Source organism: Apodemus sylvaticus, chromosome 1 (assembly GCF_947179515.1).
Source record: "Apodemus sylvaticus chromosome 1, mApoSyl1.1, whole genome shotgun sequence".
NCBI classification, from domain to species: Eukaryota; Metazoa; Chordata; class Mammalia; order Rodentia; family Muridae; genus Apodemus; species Apodemus sylvaticus.
This window is the reverse complement of record NC_067472.1, coordinates 191,595,651-191,611,828: the sequence shown is the minus strand read 5'-3', so window position 1 is coordinate 191,611,828 and position 16,178 is coordinate 191,595,651. Positions and strand designations below refer to the sequence as shown.

Sequence of the window (16,178 nt, the reverse complement as noted above, 5' to 3'; positions counted from 1 at the left end):
GAGTGACCTGCAGACCAGAGAAAGGAGGCCGGGTGAGATAGGTCCCCAAGGCAGGGGGCTGGTGGTGCCTAGACTCCTGAGCCTGGGGGGGGGGGATGATGGGGTCTGGACCCTTGGGTCAGGGAAAGCTGGCACGCAGCCCAGCCCAGCCCATGGAGGCCAGGCCCCAGTCCTACAGCGAGCAAGCAGCCGTCGCCACAGCTGTCTTCTTTTGTCCTGTGACAGGTCTATGAGAACCTGATCCCAGGAGGGATTAGGAGATACTGGAAAAGGGACAGAATTTGAAGACAATAGCTGCCCCACCCCTGGTGCTATTTTGGGGAAATGTCACAGACAGAGAAACAGAGGACATTTCCCAATAAGGAGTTGGAGAAGTGGGGCTCCCCTACCCCACCCCCACTGCCCCCTCCTCCCCACAGCCCCTTCCATTTGCCTAGGATTCCTTCCATCCTGTCCCTCTTTCCCCCTCATTCTCAAAGTGATGGAGGTATCAAGAGCAGCTCCTTCTTGAGCCCCTAAAAACAGTAGCTCCCTCCTCCAAACTCTGCTTCTTTCAAGGCCTGAAGGCCACCCCCAAGGGTGAACCCCTCAAAGCGCAGTATCCATAGGTTCTGAGATTCAAAGCCTATGCCCCTGCTATGTGAGACTGAGAAATCTCTGCATCTCTAGATTGGGTGCCCGATTCATACTAGTGTCTGGGCACTTACAGTCCAAGACCCACAGGACTGGGGGAGGGTCGGAGGGTGGTGTTGAGACAGGGTCTCATATAGCCCAAACTTAAATTCACTATGTAGCCAAGGATAACCTTGAATTCCTGATTCTTCTGCCTCCCAGAACATCAGATTACAGCCTGCACCTGGCTGGCCCCCAGGTACAAGGTCCTCAAATAAAACCTGACAGACAGCCTCAGAGGTCCCTTTCAGGACAACAGGCGCCACTGTCCCCAATAGTTGTTTGTTTGTATTCCAAGACAGGACCTTGCTCTTTCTCAGGCTGTCCCTGAACTCCAGATCCTCTGCCTCAACCTCTTGAGCACTGGGATTTCTGGACTGTCCCCCAGATTACATAACCCCCAGATTCTACTTCTCCACCCTTGCCACCCCAAATCTTCCCAAAGGCTCAGACTTAGCTGGGTTGTCTCAGGAGGCAGAAGGACTGCAAACTCAAGGCCAGCCTGGGCTACAGAATGAGACTATTGTCTCAAAGAAAGAAGAGGAGGAAGAAGAAAAGAAGGAGGAAGAGGAAAAGGAGGGGGGAGGAGAAAGAGGAAAAGGAAGAGGAGAGAAGAAGAGGAGATTCTGTCCCCATGGTCACACCTGGTCCCCACTCCCCAAAGACATCAGTGTGAAGAACTCAGAGCCCGATTACCTAAGGCTGGGTCCACAGATGGTGTAGAGGGAGTCTGAGGCTTCTGCGGACAGTGACGCCACCCCTGGGTTTATAACTATGTCTGGGCCCCGCCCCAGGCTGGAGGAGGGGGCGAGGATTCCGAGGTTAAGACACCATCCCCCATCCTCTGCCCCCTCTGGCTCCATCCAGTTCCCGGGTCCAACACCTGTCATCTGCTTCGAGATCCCTGTTGGATTTCCATCAGCAAACACCGTAGGGTCCAGGCTACCCCTCAAGCCCTCTTAGGGTATCCAACAATGCCCAGTGCTTTGGAGTCCCCAAGACTGGAAACAATACAGGGAAAAGGAGCTTAAAGACACAGGGATGTCTTAGGTGAGGCTTCCTATTTCTACCTCTGTGGCTTTTCTCAGACTTCTCTTATGGCCTGTTTCTGGCCTCCGTCTGTATATTCTGTGTCTTTCTTTCCCCCTATTCCTCCATCTCTCCCCTCCCTGTCTCTGTCCAACTGTCTCCCCCCTCCCCACCCCCACCCCTTTGTCTACCACCAGAATTCCACCATGGTGACAACAGGCGGCTAAAGCTGGGAAGCAGGTGTGGGGAGGAGGGAGGGAGGGATGGGGTGTCAGGGTAGAGAGCCCTCACCCTCCCCGCCCCTCCTCTTTCCAACTGACAAGGATCTTTTTTAGTATCCTCCCACCACCAACCCCCACTCCCAGTCAAGCGGTGACCTTGAACTCCAGGGAAATCAATGCCTGCAAACCCTTGCTCGCTCTGTGCCTAAGGCGCTGCAGTTCTGCTTCTGTGGGTGTGCTGGCTTTGGACAAACCCCTCTTGGGTTTGGACTCTTTTTGATCCCCCCCCCCCCCCCCCGTGTGTGTGTGTGTGTATGTGTCCATCTGTTGTCTGTCTGTCTGTCGTCTGAACTGCTGTGAAATTATGCATAGTTTTTGTTTGCTTGTTTGGTTTTTGGTTTTGGGACAGGGTTTCTCTGTCTCACTCTGGTCTACTTACTCTGTAGACAAGGCTGGCCTCGAACTCAGAAATCCACCTGCCTCTGCCTCCCAAGTGCTGGGATTAAAGTAGTGTGCCACCACAGCCCAGCTTTTTTATTGGGGGTGGGAGTGGAATAAAAGATTTAGAATGAAAGCTGTCCCATGTAGTAGGTCCCATGTAGCCCAGACTAGCCTAGAACTCATTGTGTAACTAAGGATAACCTTGAACTCCTGATCCTCCAGCTTCCTCTTTCACATGGTAGGATTCACACAATTTCTCTGTGGTTTTGTGTTGCGACCACCCTCGCCGGCAAGGAATGACGCAACACAGGAAGATCTTCAAGCAGTTTACTCAGGACCCTTGTACTTCTTCTCCCCTGTACTTCTTCTTCTTCTGACCCTGAGAGAATCAGCCCAGCCCTTAAATACTAATAGCCAGCCAATCAGGCTTAGCCACGTGGGCATTGCTGATAGGTTGTATCCCCAGGGAAGGCGCAAGACTCAACAGGCTCCACCCAAATAAGGACTTGTTAACAGTTAACGACAGTTAACGGGCAAGCAGCTCCCTACAGTTTTGTCCTTGTGTGTTTCTGGGGGTATGTCTGCCTGTATTAAGCTGTTTCTGTATCACTTCTGGACTGTGTATCTGGGCCATATGTCTGTCTGTAGGGGAAATTGTGGTTATTGGTGTGGTTATTAGTTGGGTGGTCAGATGGTCAGTTGGTTGGTTTTGGTTGGGGGTTTTTTGAGACAGGCTCTCACTACGGTCGTCCTGGAATCCAGTATGAAGACCAGGCTGGCCTCGAACTCACAGAGATCCAGCTGCCTCTGCCACCACACCTGGCTTACTTTCCTATCTCTGCCTCTTACAGGATTTCCATCGTCTGTCAGTCTCACGAGGAATATATCTGTGTTTCGATTTTTCTTTTCTTGTTACTCTAAAAAATTTATTTTTAATAAAAAAATTGTACTATGCATAGATCGTTTGCTTGTCTGAGCAATAACCAGAAGAGGACATAGACTCTCTTGGCGCTAGAGTTACAGATCTTTTGAGCTGCTATGTGGGTGCTGGGAATCAAACCTGGATCCTCTAAGAAAAACAGCCAGTTCTCTCAACCCCAGAGCAAGCTGGGGCCCGCTTGCACATCTTTCCTTGGGTTTGGTATGTTTTATGCCCTCTGTTGCAGCCCATGTTAGAAACTTGCCTGGGACTACACCCCACATGGCTCTGAGGGACACCAACCCTCTTTTGCCCGCACCCTTCCCGAGTGCCCCAGTGTAGCCGACACAGAGTCGCTTCCAGTTTAGAGAGGTTTATTCCTCAGGGACGTCGTCCTTCAGAGCCCAGCGTGGGCACCATGGGCGTCCTTCAGAGCACGGCGTGCGTGCCATGGCCTCAACCCTCAAACTTTTTCTTGCGGCCTTCCATCCCACTTAGTGCGTCGATATTCTTGCGCCAGTCTCCCACCTCCCGGTTTTCCTGGAGGTGGAAGGTCAGAGGTTAAGGACTCTTGCTGGTCTCTATCTCCTGAAGAGCCTTTATCTGCCCTCTAGCTTGCTAGACCATTCTGTGCTGGACGCCTACCTGAAAATATGGTTCTAGAGCGTTTCCTGTCCCCTCAGTCAACCTGGCAAACTTCCTGGAATCACTTCCCATCTTCCTGTGTACCTCCGGTCACCCCCACGCACTTCCTGTCTCCCCTTGTACTTCCTGTCTCCTCCAAGCACTTCCTGTGTCTCTCATGCACCCCCAGTCTTTTTTCACTTCTTGCCCCTCGCTACCTCCTTTCTCCCTAATGCACTGTCTTCCCCTCCGACTTCTTGAGTTCTCTTTATCAGTAGGTTCTTCCTAGGGCCCTGAGTTCGACTGCTCTCTGTCTGGACCTTGTGGCCACTCACATATCCCAAGCACCTGCCCTCCCACCCCAGCCCTCACTCACCTTCTCAATGTCCTCCTTCTTCACCTGCTTGAGGTGGGCTCTCAGGTCCAAGGATTCCTTGGCCCGGGTCCCCAGCAGCGCCTGCATCATGGCATCTGCAGAGATCCTCACTCTTCGTAGGGTAGGTCGCTTAAACTTGCCACGCAGGTCATAGATCTTCTGGGTCAGATCTGCAATCTGGGAAAGGACCCTATGGGGCCTGGTGATCCCATCTTCTCTCTGCTTCCTTCCTGAACACCTCTTCTAATAAACAGTTCCCCCTTATCCCTATTTTTTTTTTTTTTTTGGATTTGGTTTTTTGAGACAGGGTTTCTCTGTGTGGACCTGGCTGTCCTGGAACTCACTCTGTAGACCAGGCTGGCCTCGAACTCAGAAATCCGCCTGCCTCTGCCTCCCAAGTGCTGGGATTACAGGCGTGCGCCAATATCGCCCAGCCCTTATCCCTTTCTTGCTCTCTGTATCCAAGCCTCCTCCTCTCTTCCCCTCTGGCCCCAGATTAAAGCCCCCAACCCGCAACTCCATGTTCTTCCTGACGCCCCATCCAGCCCCGTCCACCAAAGCTTCTAACGCGACGCGACCTAACAACGCGCTGTTCATTCTCCGCTGTCCCAGAGCTCAACTCAACGCCCGCTTTCTACAGGCCTGTTTGTGCCACCCAGACTCTACCTTGCAGAAACAGCTTCCTTTGCCACAACGTACCCATGCCACTGCCTGCCTTCTGCTTAGAGTTATCTCAAGCACAAGCGCCCACAGCCCCAAGCCTGAAGCTTCAGTCCTGAGATCTCAGCCTGACGTGGAGGTACCTGGACTTCCCCAGGCTGCCCACCTCGGTGATGTTCTTGGTGACCTTCGCTTCCACGTCATATCTCTCCTCATCCACCTTGTCCACGCGAGCGTGAAGCTGCCGGCATAAGTCCTGATGAGAGAACGCACGGGTGCTGAGAGGGAGGCTGGAGACTGGGGTCCCTGATCTGAGAGAGGAGACCTCTGGGGCTGAGGAAGGAGCAGGTGAAAGGAATCTTCACTCTAGGGAACATAAAGAAAGATGGCCAGGAGCCAAGAACTCTGCGACTCCCGCTGATAGAGGCTAGAGAAACACACTGGCTTTTGAAGTCTTAAGGTTGAATGTATTGCTTGGCATAAAGACTGCAGGTCCTGAGCAAAACTGGAGATGGCGCTCGTGCTCCTGATACCCAGGGGATGCCAGGCCAGAGAGGAGGAACCTCGGGTCCAGGCTCATCGGGAACCCCTGCTTTGTAAACAGGTACCTGAAGCTCTTCAAAGCCCAGCCCATCCAACTCCAGAGGCTGACAGCGAGTGCTCAGGACGCGCCTCTTCTCTCCATGTCGTTCCTCCGCCTCACGCTCCAGCTCCTGTTTCGCAATCTGCAGCATCAGAGTCTGCGGAATGGTTGGAGCAGACAGCAGAGTCCCAGAAAGTTAAGAATTTAAAAAAAAAAAAAAAAAAAAAAAAAAAAAAAAAAACTCCTTCCATCTTCCAGAGACACAGAATATCGGAACATTTAACTTTGCGTCTTTGATTCAAAAACTGCCTCGTTTCTACATGCGCGCACATGTGTGTGTGTGTGTGTGTGTGTGTGTGTGTAGGGGGGAGTGTAGGAGGTTGACACACGTGGAAACGAAACCACTCCCCAAAGCCTCCGCCCACCAGAGCCCGCCCCTCCGACCTCATCATCACCTTCAACTGAAGTTTTCTGGAGGCGGAGATCTTAGACTTTTTCTGCCAAAGTGAGGTGGAGAAAGGTCAGTGTGAGGTCCCAGAGTGGACACTGGGCGGGGCTGCAAGGCACCACCACCCACTCGAGTGCATACCCATTCGGGTCACCCATTCTTCGAGCAGAATGCTAAGTCCACTGGAAGCCACGCCCCTCGCTCCCATCCACCAACCTTTATCTCTGACCAGAGCGGCACAGTGCCTGTCTTCCCACGGTCAACCACCACGCCCACGCCTCAGCCTTGCAGTCGGCGGAGGAGTTCCTCCCACAGGCAGCTGTCACCAACCTCAACCTGCACCTTTCTGAAATTCTGCCCCACCCATAGGAATCTGCCCATCTCCGAAGTGCTACCACCCCTTTCCAAGACCTTGGTGCTGCCCCTTCGTGGGTCTCAGAGGATTCTGAACCCAGAAGCCCGTCCTCTGGGACCCCCGCCCCACCTTGGCGTGCGGCTCCGTGGCATAGGCTCTGTAGTTGGCGGAGGAGCGGCGTCGGACAGGAGCAGGCGCGGGCTGGGATTCTCCAGCCTGGAATTGAAGCAGGCTGCATCACTACCCCAACCCTCCCATCCCGTCCTTGCCGGATCCCTCACCTCTAGCGGCGGGTTCCCCTGCCCGCTGGTCCCCAATCCTCTCCCGCAGCACCCACTCTGGGCCGAAGGTTCCCTACCCCCTTCTTAGCTCACAGCGCTCACCGCATCGCTGCTCCTGGAATCAGAGAAACGGTGAAGAGGATGAGGAAATAATGGACGGTGGTCCCCCCCCTCTCCCCTGACCAAAAGGTTGGGGCTACCTCTTCCACTCCCCCGAGCCCCAAGAGTCTGATGCCCAAATTCTTAACTCATGTCTACAGAAATCCAACCACCCTTGCCTCCTGCTATCTCAGGACAAGTATCCAACCTGACTACACACTCCCATGGACCCTCAAGACTGACTGCACCACTCCCTGTTCCTTGGGGGTCTCCAGTCCAGGGTGACCAAGATTCACATACTCGTCCGCCATGCTGATCTCCAGAGGAAGAGAACGGGATTGGAGATTCCTGGAGGGTCCTGGAAGGGTGTCCGCGGTGACCTTGGAGGTCTCTAGAGGTTGTGTTCCCTCTGGGCTGCTCGAGCTGCACTGAGGACACTGAGATAAGGGGCGAGGACAAAGACTAAATATACTGCGGTCTCCTCCCCTGCCCAGGATGTAACAGGGTGTGAGGGGAGCCGTGTGCAAAGCTGCAGTCGGGTCAACCGAGGTGCCCAGGACCCATACGCCTCCTCCTTCTGACCCTGCGCCCCAGCTCCCTTCTCCCTCAGACTTAGGTAACCCGGGAACAAGGTCCGTCTTTTCTCAAATCCAAGAGTCCACACTTCGGCTTCCCGTGTTCAGACCCAGAAATCTAGGCCGGCCTTCTGTCCTCACACCTGTAGTCTTTCTGAGACTTAGTACGTCCTTTCTCTCCCCCGTGTTTCTATCAGTTTCAGTGGCCTAGCTTGTTTAGTTTGAAGATTCTGGTGTAGGACGCTGCATCCTCAACCTTCACCGCTGTGCAATTCAGCCAAATCCACTTGGAAAGCCACAATCGGGGGCCACCCCGCTCCCACCCCCTTCTTGGCACTGGAGACCGATGGAGGACAGGACACACAGGTGACCCTGCTCTTTTTATTCGAATCACATTCAAGGGAGGCTATGTCCTTGTCCTTCACATAAGTAGCATGTCAGGAAAGGCCCAAGACAAAAGCGAGGGTCTGGAGCCCAGGGTTGTATCTTCAGCCTGCAGTCCTTGCCAGGATAAGTCTCAGATAACAATCTAGGACCCGCACACCCCACACACCCACACACCCACACCCCCGAAGAGTAGGACTGAGAGTTCCAGGGTAGGAATTTGAAATTCTACGTATATCACTGGGGTTGAGAAGGAACCCTGAGTGAGTGACACAGCATTCCAGCCGTAGGCTGAGCTGGTATCAATCCCTGGGCCTGCTTCAGCAGTTAAAAGTGGGTGCATTCACCGAGGACATTACAGAGCTTCCTGGAGTGGGCTTATTACTTCCGGAGGAGGAGCCAGGCAGGCTTGGGGAGGGTCGATCGCGTCTAGAGGCAGGAATAGCTCAGCCTGGGGTGGGCTAATTGCCTCTAGAGGCGGGGTCTGGTCAACCTTGGCGGGGCTCACCGCCTCTAGAGAGGGGGCCTGGTCAGCCTGGGGTGGGTCTATCGATTCTGCGGGAGGGGCCAGGACTTCAGAGGGCGCGGATCCAGATTCCACAGCTGAGTGTCCGCCACCCCGAGTAGAGTCTCCTAACTTGTAGAAGCGCGCAAAGGTCTCCGAGGGTTTGGTCGCAGGGTGAGGGGCGAACCCAGCCGCCCGCGCTATCTCCGCCACGCGGTCGGAGAACGCCTTCAACTCCTTGGGTCGCAGGTCCACCAAGTACCTATTTTAGGAACGCGTGTGTGAGGAGACCTGACTTTTGGCCCAGCTGGGACCTTCCCACCCCACTCCTCTGGCTCACCGAGCTAATTCCACAACCAGGTTCCCTCCGGGGACCACGCAAGCCCCGAGCTCAGGGCTGAGAAGATGGATCATCCTGAGGGAGGAAAGAAAGGACCAGGAGCTGAGATGCACGGGTGGGGACGAAGGCCCAGAGCAGGATGGAGACTGCAACGCCGAAGTCCCGGATCCTGACAAGGAGAAAACTGGGGCCCAGTCCTAGGTCTCACTGAGTCCATCGGTGTCCCACTTACCCGCAGGACACATAGAGGAGCTGGAACCGGCCCTGGTAGCAAGTCTTGTGATGGAGAGTCTGCGAAGAATCGAGAGGCAGAAAGTGGATAGTGAAGGGTTCTTGAGCAGGCACTGGAAGAAAGGGCAAGAAAAAGATCAGCTCTGGGGCCGAAGAGCTGGCTCAGTTGCTAAGCGGGCTTGATACTCATTCGGAGACCCTGAGTTTGGCACCCAGAACCCAAGTGAGACAGCTTACAACCACCTCTAACTCTGGTGTCTGGGGATATGGCGCCCTCTTGTGGTCTCCTAAGGCACACACACATTTTTGAGACAGGGTTTCTCTGTATAGCCTTGGCTGTCCCTGGAACTCACTCTGTAGACCAGGCTGGCCTCGAACTCAGAGATTTGCCTGTCTCTGCCTTTGCCTGCCAAATGCTTGGATTAAAGGCGCGCGCCACCACAGCCCAGCTAGGAATATAAATCTTGAGAGAAAGTCAAAGAGATGCGCACACAAGTGGCAAAGAATATTGGAGTTAACATCCCTTGTTCTTCGCTTTTGAGTCAGGCTCTCATCTTGTAGCTGAAGATATCTGGAATTGTGACCCAAACCAGGGTCTCAATTTCCTCCCGCCTCAGCCTTCTGAGCTGGGGTGACTGTCACCCCATGATCAGCTTTCTTGGCCTTTTCTTTAGAGTGATGTGTGTGTGTGTGTGTGTGTGTGTGTGTGTGTGTGTGTGATGGTGTGTGCCACGGTGTGTGTGAGAAGGTCAGGTGACAGCCTTTACTGAGTCAGCTCTCTCTGTCCACCATTGGATCCCAGAGATGGAACTTGGGCTGCGGGACCCTGACAGCAAGCACTTCTCCTTGAAGAGCTATCTTGTCGACTTTCCATGTCTTTCTAGAAGCCTCCCTTTTTTATCCTTTCGCTGAGCTGGATTGCTGCAAATCTGAGGAGGTGGGTCCACGAGGCAGAGACCCGTTTTACAGACAGGAAAGAAAGTGGGTGGTCCCTTGACTAAAGGAACATGCGCCCAGGGAGAGATGAGTTAAGGTAACGGAATAGAAAGAAGGGCAGCTGGACTCCGTGGAGGGAAAATGCGTAGGGAGGAATGCGGAGCTTCCCAGTTAGAACTCTATAGTGGGCTAAGAATTCTACTCGCGGTGTCAGGGTTTGGGAAAGGGAGAACAAGAGAGAGAAAGAGAACTAACATCAAGAGAGATCAACTGCCCAGGTATTCCAAACCTGTTTGCAGCTGCTGGCTCCCTACCGTCTGGCTCAGGCGACGCTGTCTCCTCCACGGTCCCCTGGATGGCTCTCGGGCCCCTCCAGGTGGCCACTTCTCGGAACAGCTCTATAACGTTGTGCTGTGTGATCTCGCTTGCAGTCTGCCCAGGAGAAAGGGGGAGGGGCCGATGTAAGGCTAGGGACATCAGGGGTGGGTAGGGAAGGGGCTTACTGTGTACAGGTGACACAGCCCCAAACTATAATTCCTTGTTACTTTTCCAGGGCTGGATTCAGGACTTAGTAAGAGTACTGAATCAGAGGTCTCCGAGAGAGGGACCAAGAAGTTGGGGACAGAGCCTGTTACTTGTATGGAGACACTGGACCAAAATAAGGGACGGAGCTCAAAAAAGGGTCGCGGCTACTAGGCAGAAAAGGCAGGCTTGGAAGGCAGAGAGCGGGGACCTGTCTGCTGGCCCTAACACCTTGACTGGTTGTCCGTTACTCGTCCGGAAGAGGCTCTGGTCGTCCGCCTCGATGCCAAAAGCCACAAAGGGCCCTGTGGCGATGTCGCCCCAGTATCCGCGCGCAGCCACGCGTTCCCCACGCTGGGAAAAAAACAAACAAAAACAAAACCAAGAGGATGAGATCGCGAGTGAGGTCCAGATTGGGGACCTTTACCGGCAGATACCTAAAATAGGCAGAGCAGGCCTGAGTAGGCACGCACGTGGCTCAGGAGGCGACCCGACGCCAGAGTCCTGTTGGGCACGTGGTAAGCACTCAAGTCTCTGAGTTCAAAGGCAACTCCTGTGTCCCGCCAGCGTCGAAATTCCTGGATATGGATGACCTGGGCCTGGAGTGGAGGATCAGAAACAAAGCTCTGATTAAGCTGCTATAGGAAGTCCAACCTTGAACCTATAGGAATTCCTCCCACTGCAAGCTCCAGGGTCCAGACCCACCTCCTTCTCAGACCTAGGAGTCTAGTCCTCAGCCCTCTTCCCTCCCTCTGGCCTCAGATGCTGGCCACCTGCTCCAGGGCTTGCTTACTTCTCGATCATGCAGCTTCATGCGCAGGTCCCAGTCGGCAACCCCACGCCGGGCATCGTAGCGGGAACCCAGGTAGTGGCGCAACCTCGAGTCCCAGAGGCGACTCATGGGGAAGACTTCGGGTCCCTTCTCCCCACCTGACCAGAAGCGGAACACGGCCTCCAGGGCATCCCGTTCGCGGAACTGTACAGCCAGGGAAACATGGAGAGAGACAGAGATGCAATGAGGGTTCCCCTCTGTCCCTTTAGGTAGTAACGATTATGGGGGTGGAAAAAAATGAGACCCAGAGATCAAAGTCTAGGCCACAGTAGTGGGAGTCACGGAGGTAGACTTGGGACCCCCACACGCCAGCCTGCTCCAGCCCCTCAATTCCATTCTTCCCGCAGCCACCCAAATTTCAAGCAAACCCCCTTCTCCCAACAAAGGTGGGGGGTGCAGCTGCCGCACCTTGAGCAGCCGAAGGCTAAGCCAGGGCAGTTGCTCCTCCAGGAGGTCAGGCTCCGGGACCAGATTAGCCAGGCGGCTGGCCTGAGCGCGCAGGAAGGCAGCCACCGAGGGTCGCAGCAGCGCGTTCCCCCACAGCTCCAGGAAGGTGTCACTCCGCTCTGGAGGGAGGTGGAAAAGATGAAACAGGGTGGGAGACTCGGCAAACTGCACCAATCCAGGGACGGCAACCACCACCCAGCACTGCTGATGGAAGGGGGCTTCCCAAAAGCAAGGCGAGCTGACATATATCCCCAAGCCTTTTTTTTTTATTATTTGGTTTTTTCGAGTCAGGGTTTCACTGTGTAGCCCTGGCTGTCCTGGAACTCGCACTGTAGACCAGGCTGGCCTCGAACTCAGAAATCCGCCTGCCTCTGCCTCCCAAGTGCTGGGATTACAGGCATGTGCCACCACCGCCCGGCCCCCAAGCCTATTTTTAAAATATGTTTTTAATAAATTAAACTTTTTATTCGGGGTGTGTGTGTACGCGTGCGCGTGTGTGTGCGTGTACATCTGTGCACCATGTGCAAGATCTTTCTGAGGTCAGAAAAATGTGACATAGCCCCTGGAACCCAATAAAACTTTATCTGAAAACAAAGCAAAACAAAACCAAATCAAAACACTCCAAACTCCACGATAAAGATGAAATAATTTAATATTGTAACACCATTTTTTAAAATTTTTGTCTTTTTCATTTGGTATTAAGGATGAAACCCGTTGGGTGGTGGTGGCATATAACTTTAATCCCAGCTCTTGAGAAGCAGAGGAAGGCGGATCGCGGAGCTCGAGGTCAGCCTGCTCTGTAGAAGAAGTTCCAGAACAGTGAGGGATATACAGAGAAACCCTGTCTCAAAAAACAAACAAACACAAAGGTTGGAAGAAACCAAAGGGACTTCCATGTGCATTCTACCAAATTGTGTATGTGTGTGTGTGTGTGTGTGTTAGAATCTTACAAATATTACAGAAGAGAACTGCAGATAAACTAAGTTCGAGTTGTTTAAGAACAATATATTCTCAATGCCCTGAGCTGCGAGTGTCAATGACCAACTATACTTACAATAAAAACAGAGCAACCTGTGTCTATGATCTCCAGTGTCGTTGTGGAGCCTGAGACAGGAGGATCCCCAAAAGTCCAAGCCAGTCTGATCCACAACAATATGTCTGTCTTAACTCCTCAGTGCCTCTTACCCCTAAACACTGCATTCAGATGCACTAAGCCGTACTGAGTTACGGGACCTGGGGGCCAGAGGGCAAGGGTTAAAGGTGCCTGCAACCAAGTTTGATGAGTTTGGACTTTGGGATACAAGTGGTGGAAGGAGAAAACTGAGCTGGTAGGGTTTTGTTTTGTTTTGTTTTGGGGTGGTTTTTTTTTTTTTTTTTTTTAGTGTTTTTAGTTGTTTTGTTTTGTTTTGTTTTCGAGACAGGGTTTCTCTGTGTAGCCATGGCTGTCCTGGAACTCACTCTGTAGACCAAGTTGGCCTCGAACTCAGAAATCCACCTGCCTCTGCCTCCCAAGGGCTGGGATTAAAGGCGTGTGACACCACCGCCCGGCCTTGAGCTGGTGTTATACGCCAAACACTACACATTTTTCTAAGAACCTCACATGGGATCCTGTTGGTAGAGATGGCGAGATGGCTCTGTGGGTAAGGACGCCTGCTGCTGAGCCTAAGGATCTATCCTTGAGGCTCACAAGGTGGAAGGAGAGAACCACCTCCCACCTCCCGGGGCTGACATTGTGGTCCGTGGTGAGCACGTGCACTCGTTAAATTAACACATATTAAGACCCACAGTAGTGGAGGACCTTTTGGGACACGCATTTTGCAAAGGATGAAATAGGAAATAAAGACTGAAGATCTCTCTCTCTCTCTCTCTCTCTCTCTCTGCCTTTTACATCTTATTTAGCATGTGCTCCTATTATGACACATGTGTGGGCATCAGATGATGACTTTCAGAAGACAGCTCTCTTCCCGTCCCGGGGATGAACCCCAGACCATCAAGTGTGACAGCAGGCACCCTGACCAGCTGAGCCATCTCCACAGACTCCCTTCGTTTGTTTTTTGAAATGGCATGTTACGTGCCCCACAGAACCTAAAACTCTATGTAGCCAAAGACAGCCCGAATTTCTGAACCTCCGAGCCACCTCCCAAGTGCGGTGACTTCTTGTGTCAGCATACCAGGGCTTTGTGCACAATAGCACTCTACGGAGCTACGTCTCCAGAGTTTCATTTATTCTGTATTTTTGAGACAGGGTCTTTACTACCATTCCTGGTTGACCTGGATCTCACTATGTCGACCAGGCTGGCCTTGAATTCTTTGAGATCCACCTGCCCCTGTCTCCTGAGTGTTGGGGTTAAAAGTGTGCACTACCAGTCCCATCCCAACTCCAAAGTTTTAAATTACACCGTCGGAAGGTTTTGGGAGTGGGAGGAAGCCTTGACTTTGAATGCTAGAGTCTTTTGTTTCATTGATTGATTGATTGATTGATTGATTGATTGATAGGGTTTCTCTGTGTAGCCCTGGCTGTCCTGGAACTTGCTTTGTAGACCAGGCTGGCTTCGAACTCATATTCACCTGCCTCTGCATCCTGAGTGCTAGGATTAAGGATGTACCTGCCCCGCCCACCACCACCACCACCCCGCCCCCTGAATGCTAGAGTCTTTAAGCACCTGACCTTGGAGCCCCATCTTCTCAGGCTCCTCTAGGGCTAGACTGAAGATCAGCATGTGTCGGGCCACCAATTCCAGATTATTCTCCAGCACATAAAACTGGAAGGGCGACAGACAAGACAGATCTGCAGATCTAGGAGCCCGGAACACCCGCCTTCCTCCACACCCCTCCCCGTGTGGAGATGGAAGCCAACCAGGGACCTTGTTGTTTAAGTTAGAGCCACCACTGAACTATATTCCCAGCACTCCCCCTCCCCCTCCCACCCCGGTTTCCGTTTTTTGTTGTGAGGCGAGGTCTCACTAGGTCGCCCTTGAACTCTCTGTTGCCCAGGCTAGCCTTGAGATGCCTCTCCTGTCTCAGCCTCCAGAGAAGCTACAGTTACAGGCTTCAACTACTAGATCAGGCTCGCCAGGCCCCTCTCAAGCCATAAATCTAGATTCCAGATCATTCCTAGCACCACTCCTGATTCCTGGGCTCTCGCTCTTACGGAAGCCCGGTGGCCTCAAACCCCAAGACCTTACGTCCCTGGAATATGGGGCAGAGACTCCCAGCTTCCACCGTTTCCGATCCCACGGCTCTAGGATCTGGAAACTTTCGTTCCAATCCTCTCTTCTCTTAAGGGATCAGGAATCTGGCGTCCATACCGCTCCCTCCACGACCCCGGAATCCTAACTTACATTGAACCTCCTGAGAGGCCAGAGCGCTGCCCTGGCCAGCGTCCGCAGCATGTGTCTCCCATCCACGGAACCTAACAGCAGGACATCCAGCTCTGGGACCTTGCGCTCTGTTTTCGACTGTGAATCTGGGTCTACAGGAGGACCTGGCAAGATGATAGAGGCCGGCGAGGGAGTGGTCGTCTGGTCTCCTGCAGCTAACTTTAGAATTTAAGAAACCAGAAGGCTTGGTACCCCCAAGCCTGGATTCCAAAAACAGCGATACCTTTGCCTTATAGAACTTAGTATTATAAAAAAAAAAAAAATTCTAGCCGGGTAGTGGTGGCGCACGCCTGTAATCCCAACCCTTGGGAGGCTGAGACAGGTGGATTTCTGAGTTTGAAGCCAGCCTGGTCTACAGAGTGAGTTCCAGGACAGCCAGGGCTACACAGAGAAACCCTGTCTTGAAAAAACAAACAAACAAACAAAAACAAACAAAACAAACAAAACAAACAAAACAAAAAAAATATTCTGGGGGTATCCCTGTCCCCAAGCCAGTTAATTTAGGGAACGTTGGCATGCACACCCCACCAGCATCCCCCTACCACAGACACAAGCGCTGTGGGCTGTGCGCACAGTCCACAGTTGGAGTTGGAAAGGCCCCTCTGTCTAAGACCGTGTGGTCCTAGGGTAGACTCACTTTCAGCCTGTAGGTCCAGCGCCGGGGACAGACCCCACCAGGACACTGTACCGAAGCCGGCGCCAGAGCCCGCAGGCGTAGTCATCGCTCTGTAGGACAGGAATCCTGGAAATTCCACACTTGTCCTTCCCAGCCCGCCCTTTCTCGCTGCCCCTTTGCCTCCACGTTAAACCCCTCACCTTTATTCTTTCAAATATCCGTAGGTGACGCTTCTCCTGCAAGGTCCTGAGCCGAGCTCCTGAAAGCCAGCACAACTGTCTCCCAGGGCTTCGCCCACTCTGAACCATCATCCAATGGGAGCAGGTGGTTTTGCATTATCAACTATCAACTGACCAATGAACGTGAAAAGGAACTTTTGACCAATAGAAGCTCCTCCGAGAGATGGCTGCGGGGTGGTCCGGAGGACGCGGTTGTCATAACGACAGCCAGGCTGGAGTAAGGTGCCTGCTTTCTGGACCCGTTCAAATTTCTAGAAAAGGCAGGACCGAGCTTCTTGCTGCTTCAAATTAAATCAGAACTGAACGAAAATTTTCCCCTGTTCTTTCTTTCTTTCTTTCTTTCTTTCTTTCTTTCTTTCTTTCTTTCTTTCTTTCTTTCTTTCTTTCTTTCTTTCTTTCTTTCTTTCCTTCTTTCTCTTTCTCTCCCTCCCTCTCTTCCCCCTCTCTCTTCTTTCCTTCTCCT

At 52.8% G+C, this 16,178-nt stretch overlaps 2 protein-coding genes across 2 annotated transcripts; both read right to left on the bottom strand.

The window, feature by feature from the left end:
* Positions 1-3,647: 3,647 nt before the first annotated feature.
* Positions 3,648-6,541, bottom strand: Tnni3 (troponin I3, cardiac type; the record flags this gene model as incomplete). The annotated part of the gene is made up of 6 exons (XM_052159488.1): positions 3,648-3,822; positions 4,283-4,459; positions 5,109-5,198; positions 5,551-5,682; positions 5,981-6,022; positions 6,458-6,541. Coding segments are annotated over 6 exons (609 nt in total), but the record flags the coding sequence as incomplete, so codon positions are not given.
* A 1,063-nt stretch (positions 6,542-7,604) lies between these two features.
* Positions 7,605-15,735, bottom strand: Dnaaf3 (dynein axonemal assembly factor 3). The gene is made up of 12 exons (XM_052180428.1): positions 15,677-15,735; positions 15,498-15,586; positions 14,822-14,964; positions 14,149-14,242; positions 11,442-11,599; positions 10,995-11,177; positions 10,675-10,800; positions 10,433-10,555; positions 9,994-10,111; positions 8,745-8,856; positions 8,513-8,587; positions 7,605-8,434 (listed from the first exon to the last, which is right to left on the bottom strand). The coding sequence occupies exons 2-12, from the start codon at positions 15,580-15,582 to the stop codon at positions 8,023-8,025; spliced, it is 1,629 nt and encodes a 542-aa protein (XP_052036388.1). The 5' UTR covers positions 15,583-15,586; positions 15,677-15,735; the 3' UTR covers positions 7,605-8,022.
* Between the last annotated feature and the right edge of the window lie 443 nt (positions 15,736-16,178).

What these genes read in the sequence shown, in the direction of transcription:
- Dnaaf3 (XM_052180428.1), bottom strand. Translation starts at nt 15,582, where the DNA reads ATGACTACGCCTGCGGGCTCTGGCGCCGGCTTCGGTACAGTGTCCTGG. An exon ending in CGGGTCGCCTCCTGAGCCAC is followed by an intron (nt 10,556 to 10,674) that starts GTGCGTGCCTAC and finishes TTTTTTTCCCAG; the next exon opens with CGTGGGGAACGCGTGGCTGC. An exon ending in GTAACGGACAACCAGTCAAG is followed by an intron (nt 10,112 to 10,432) that starts GTGTTAGGGCCA and finishes TCTCCTGGGCAG; the next exon opens with ACTGCAAGCGAGATCACACA.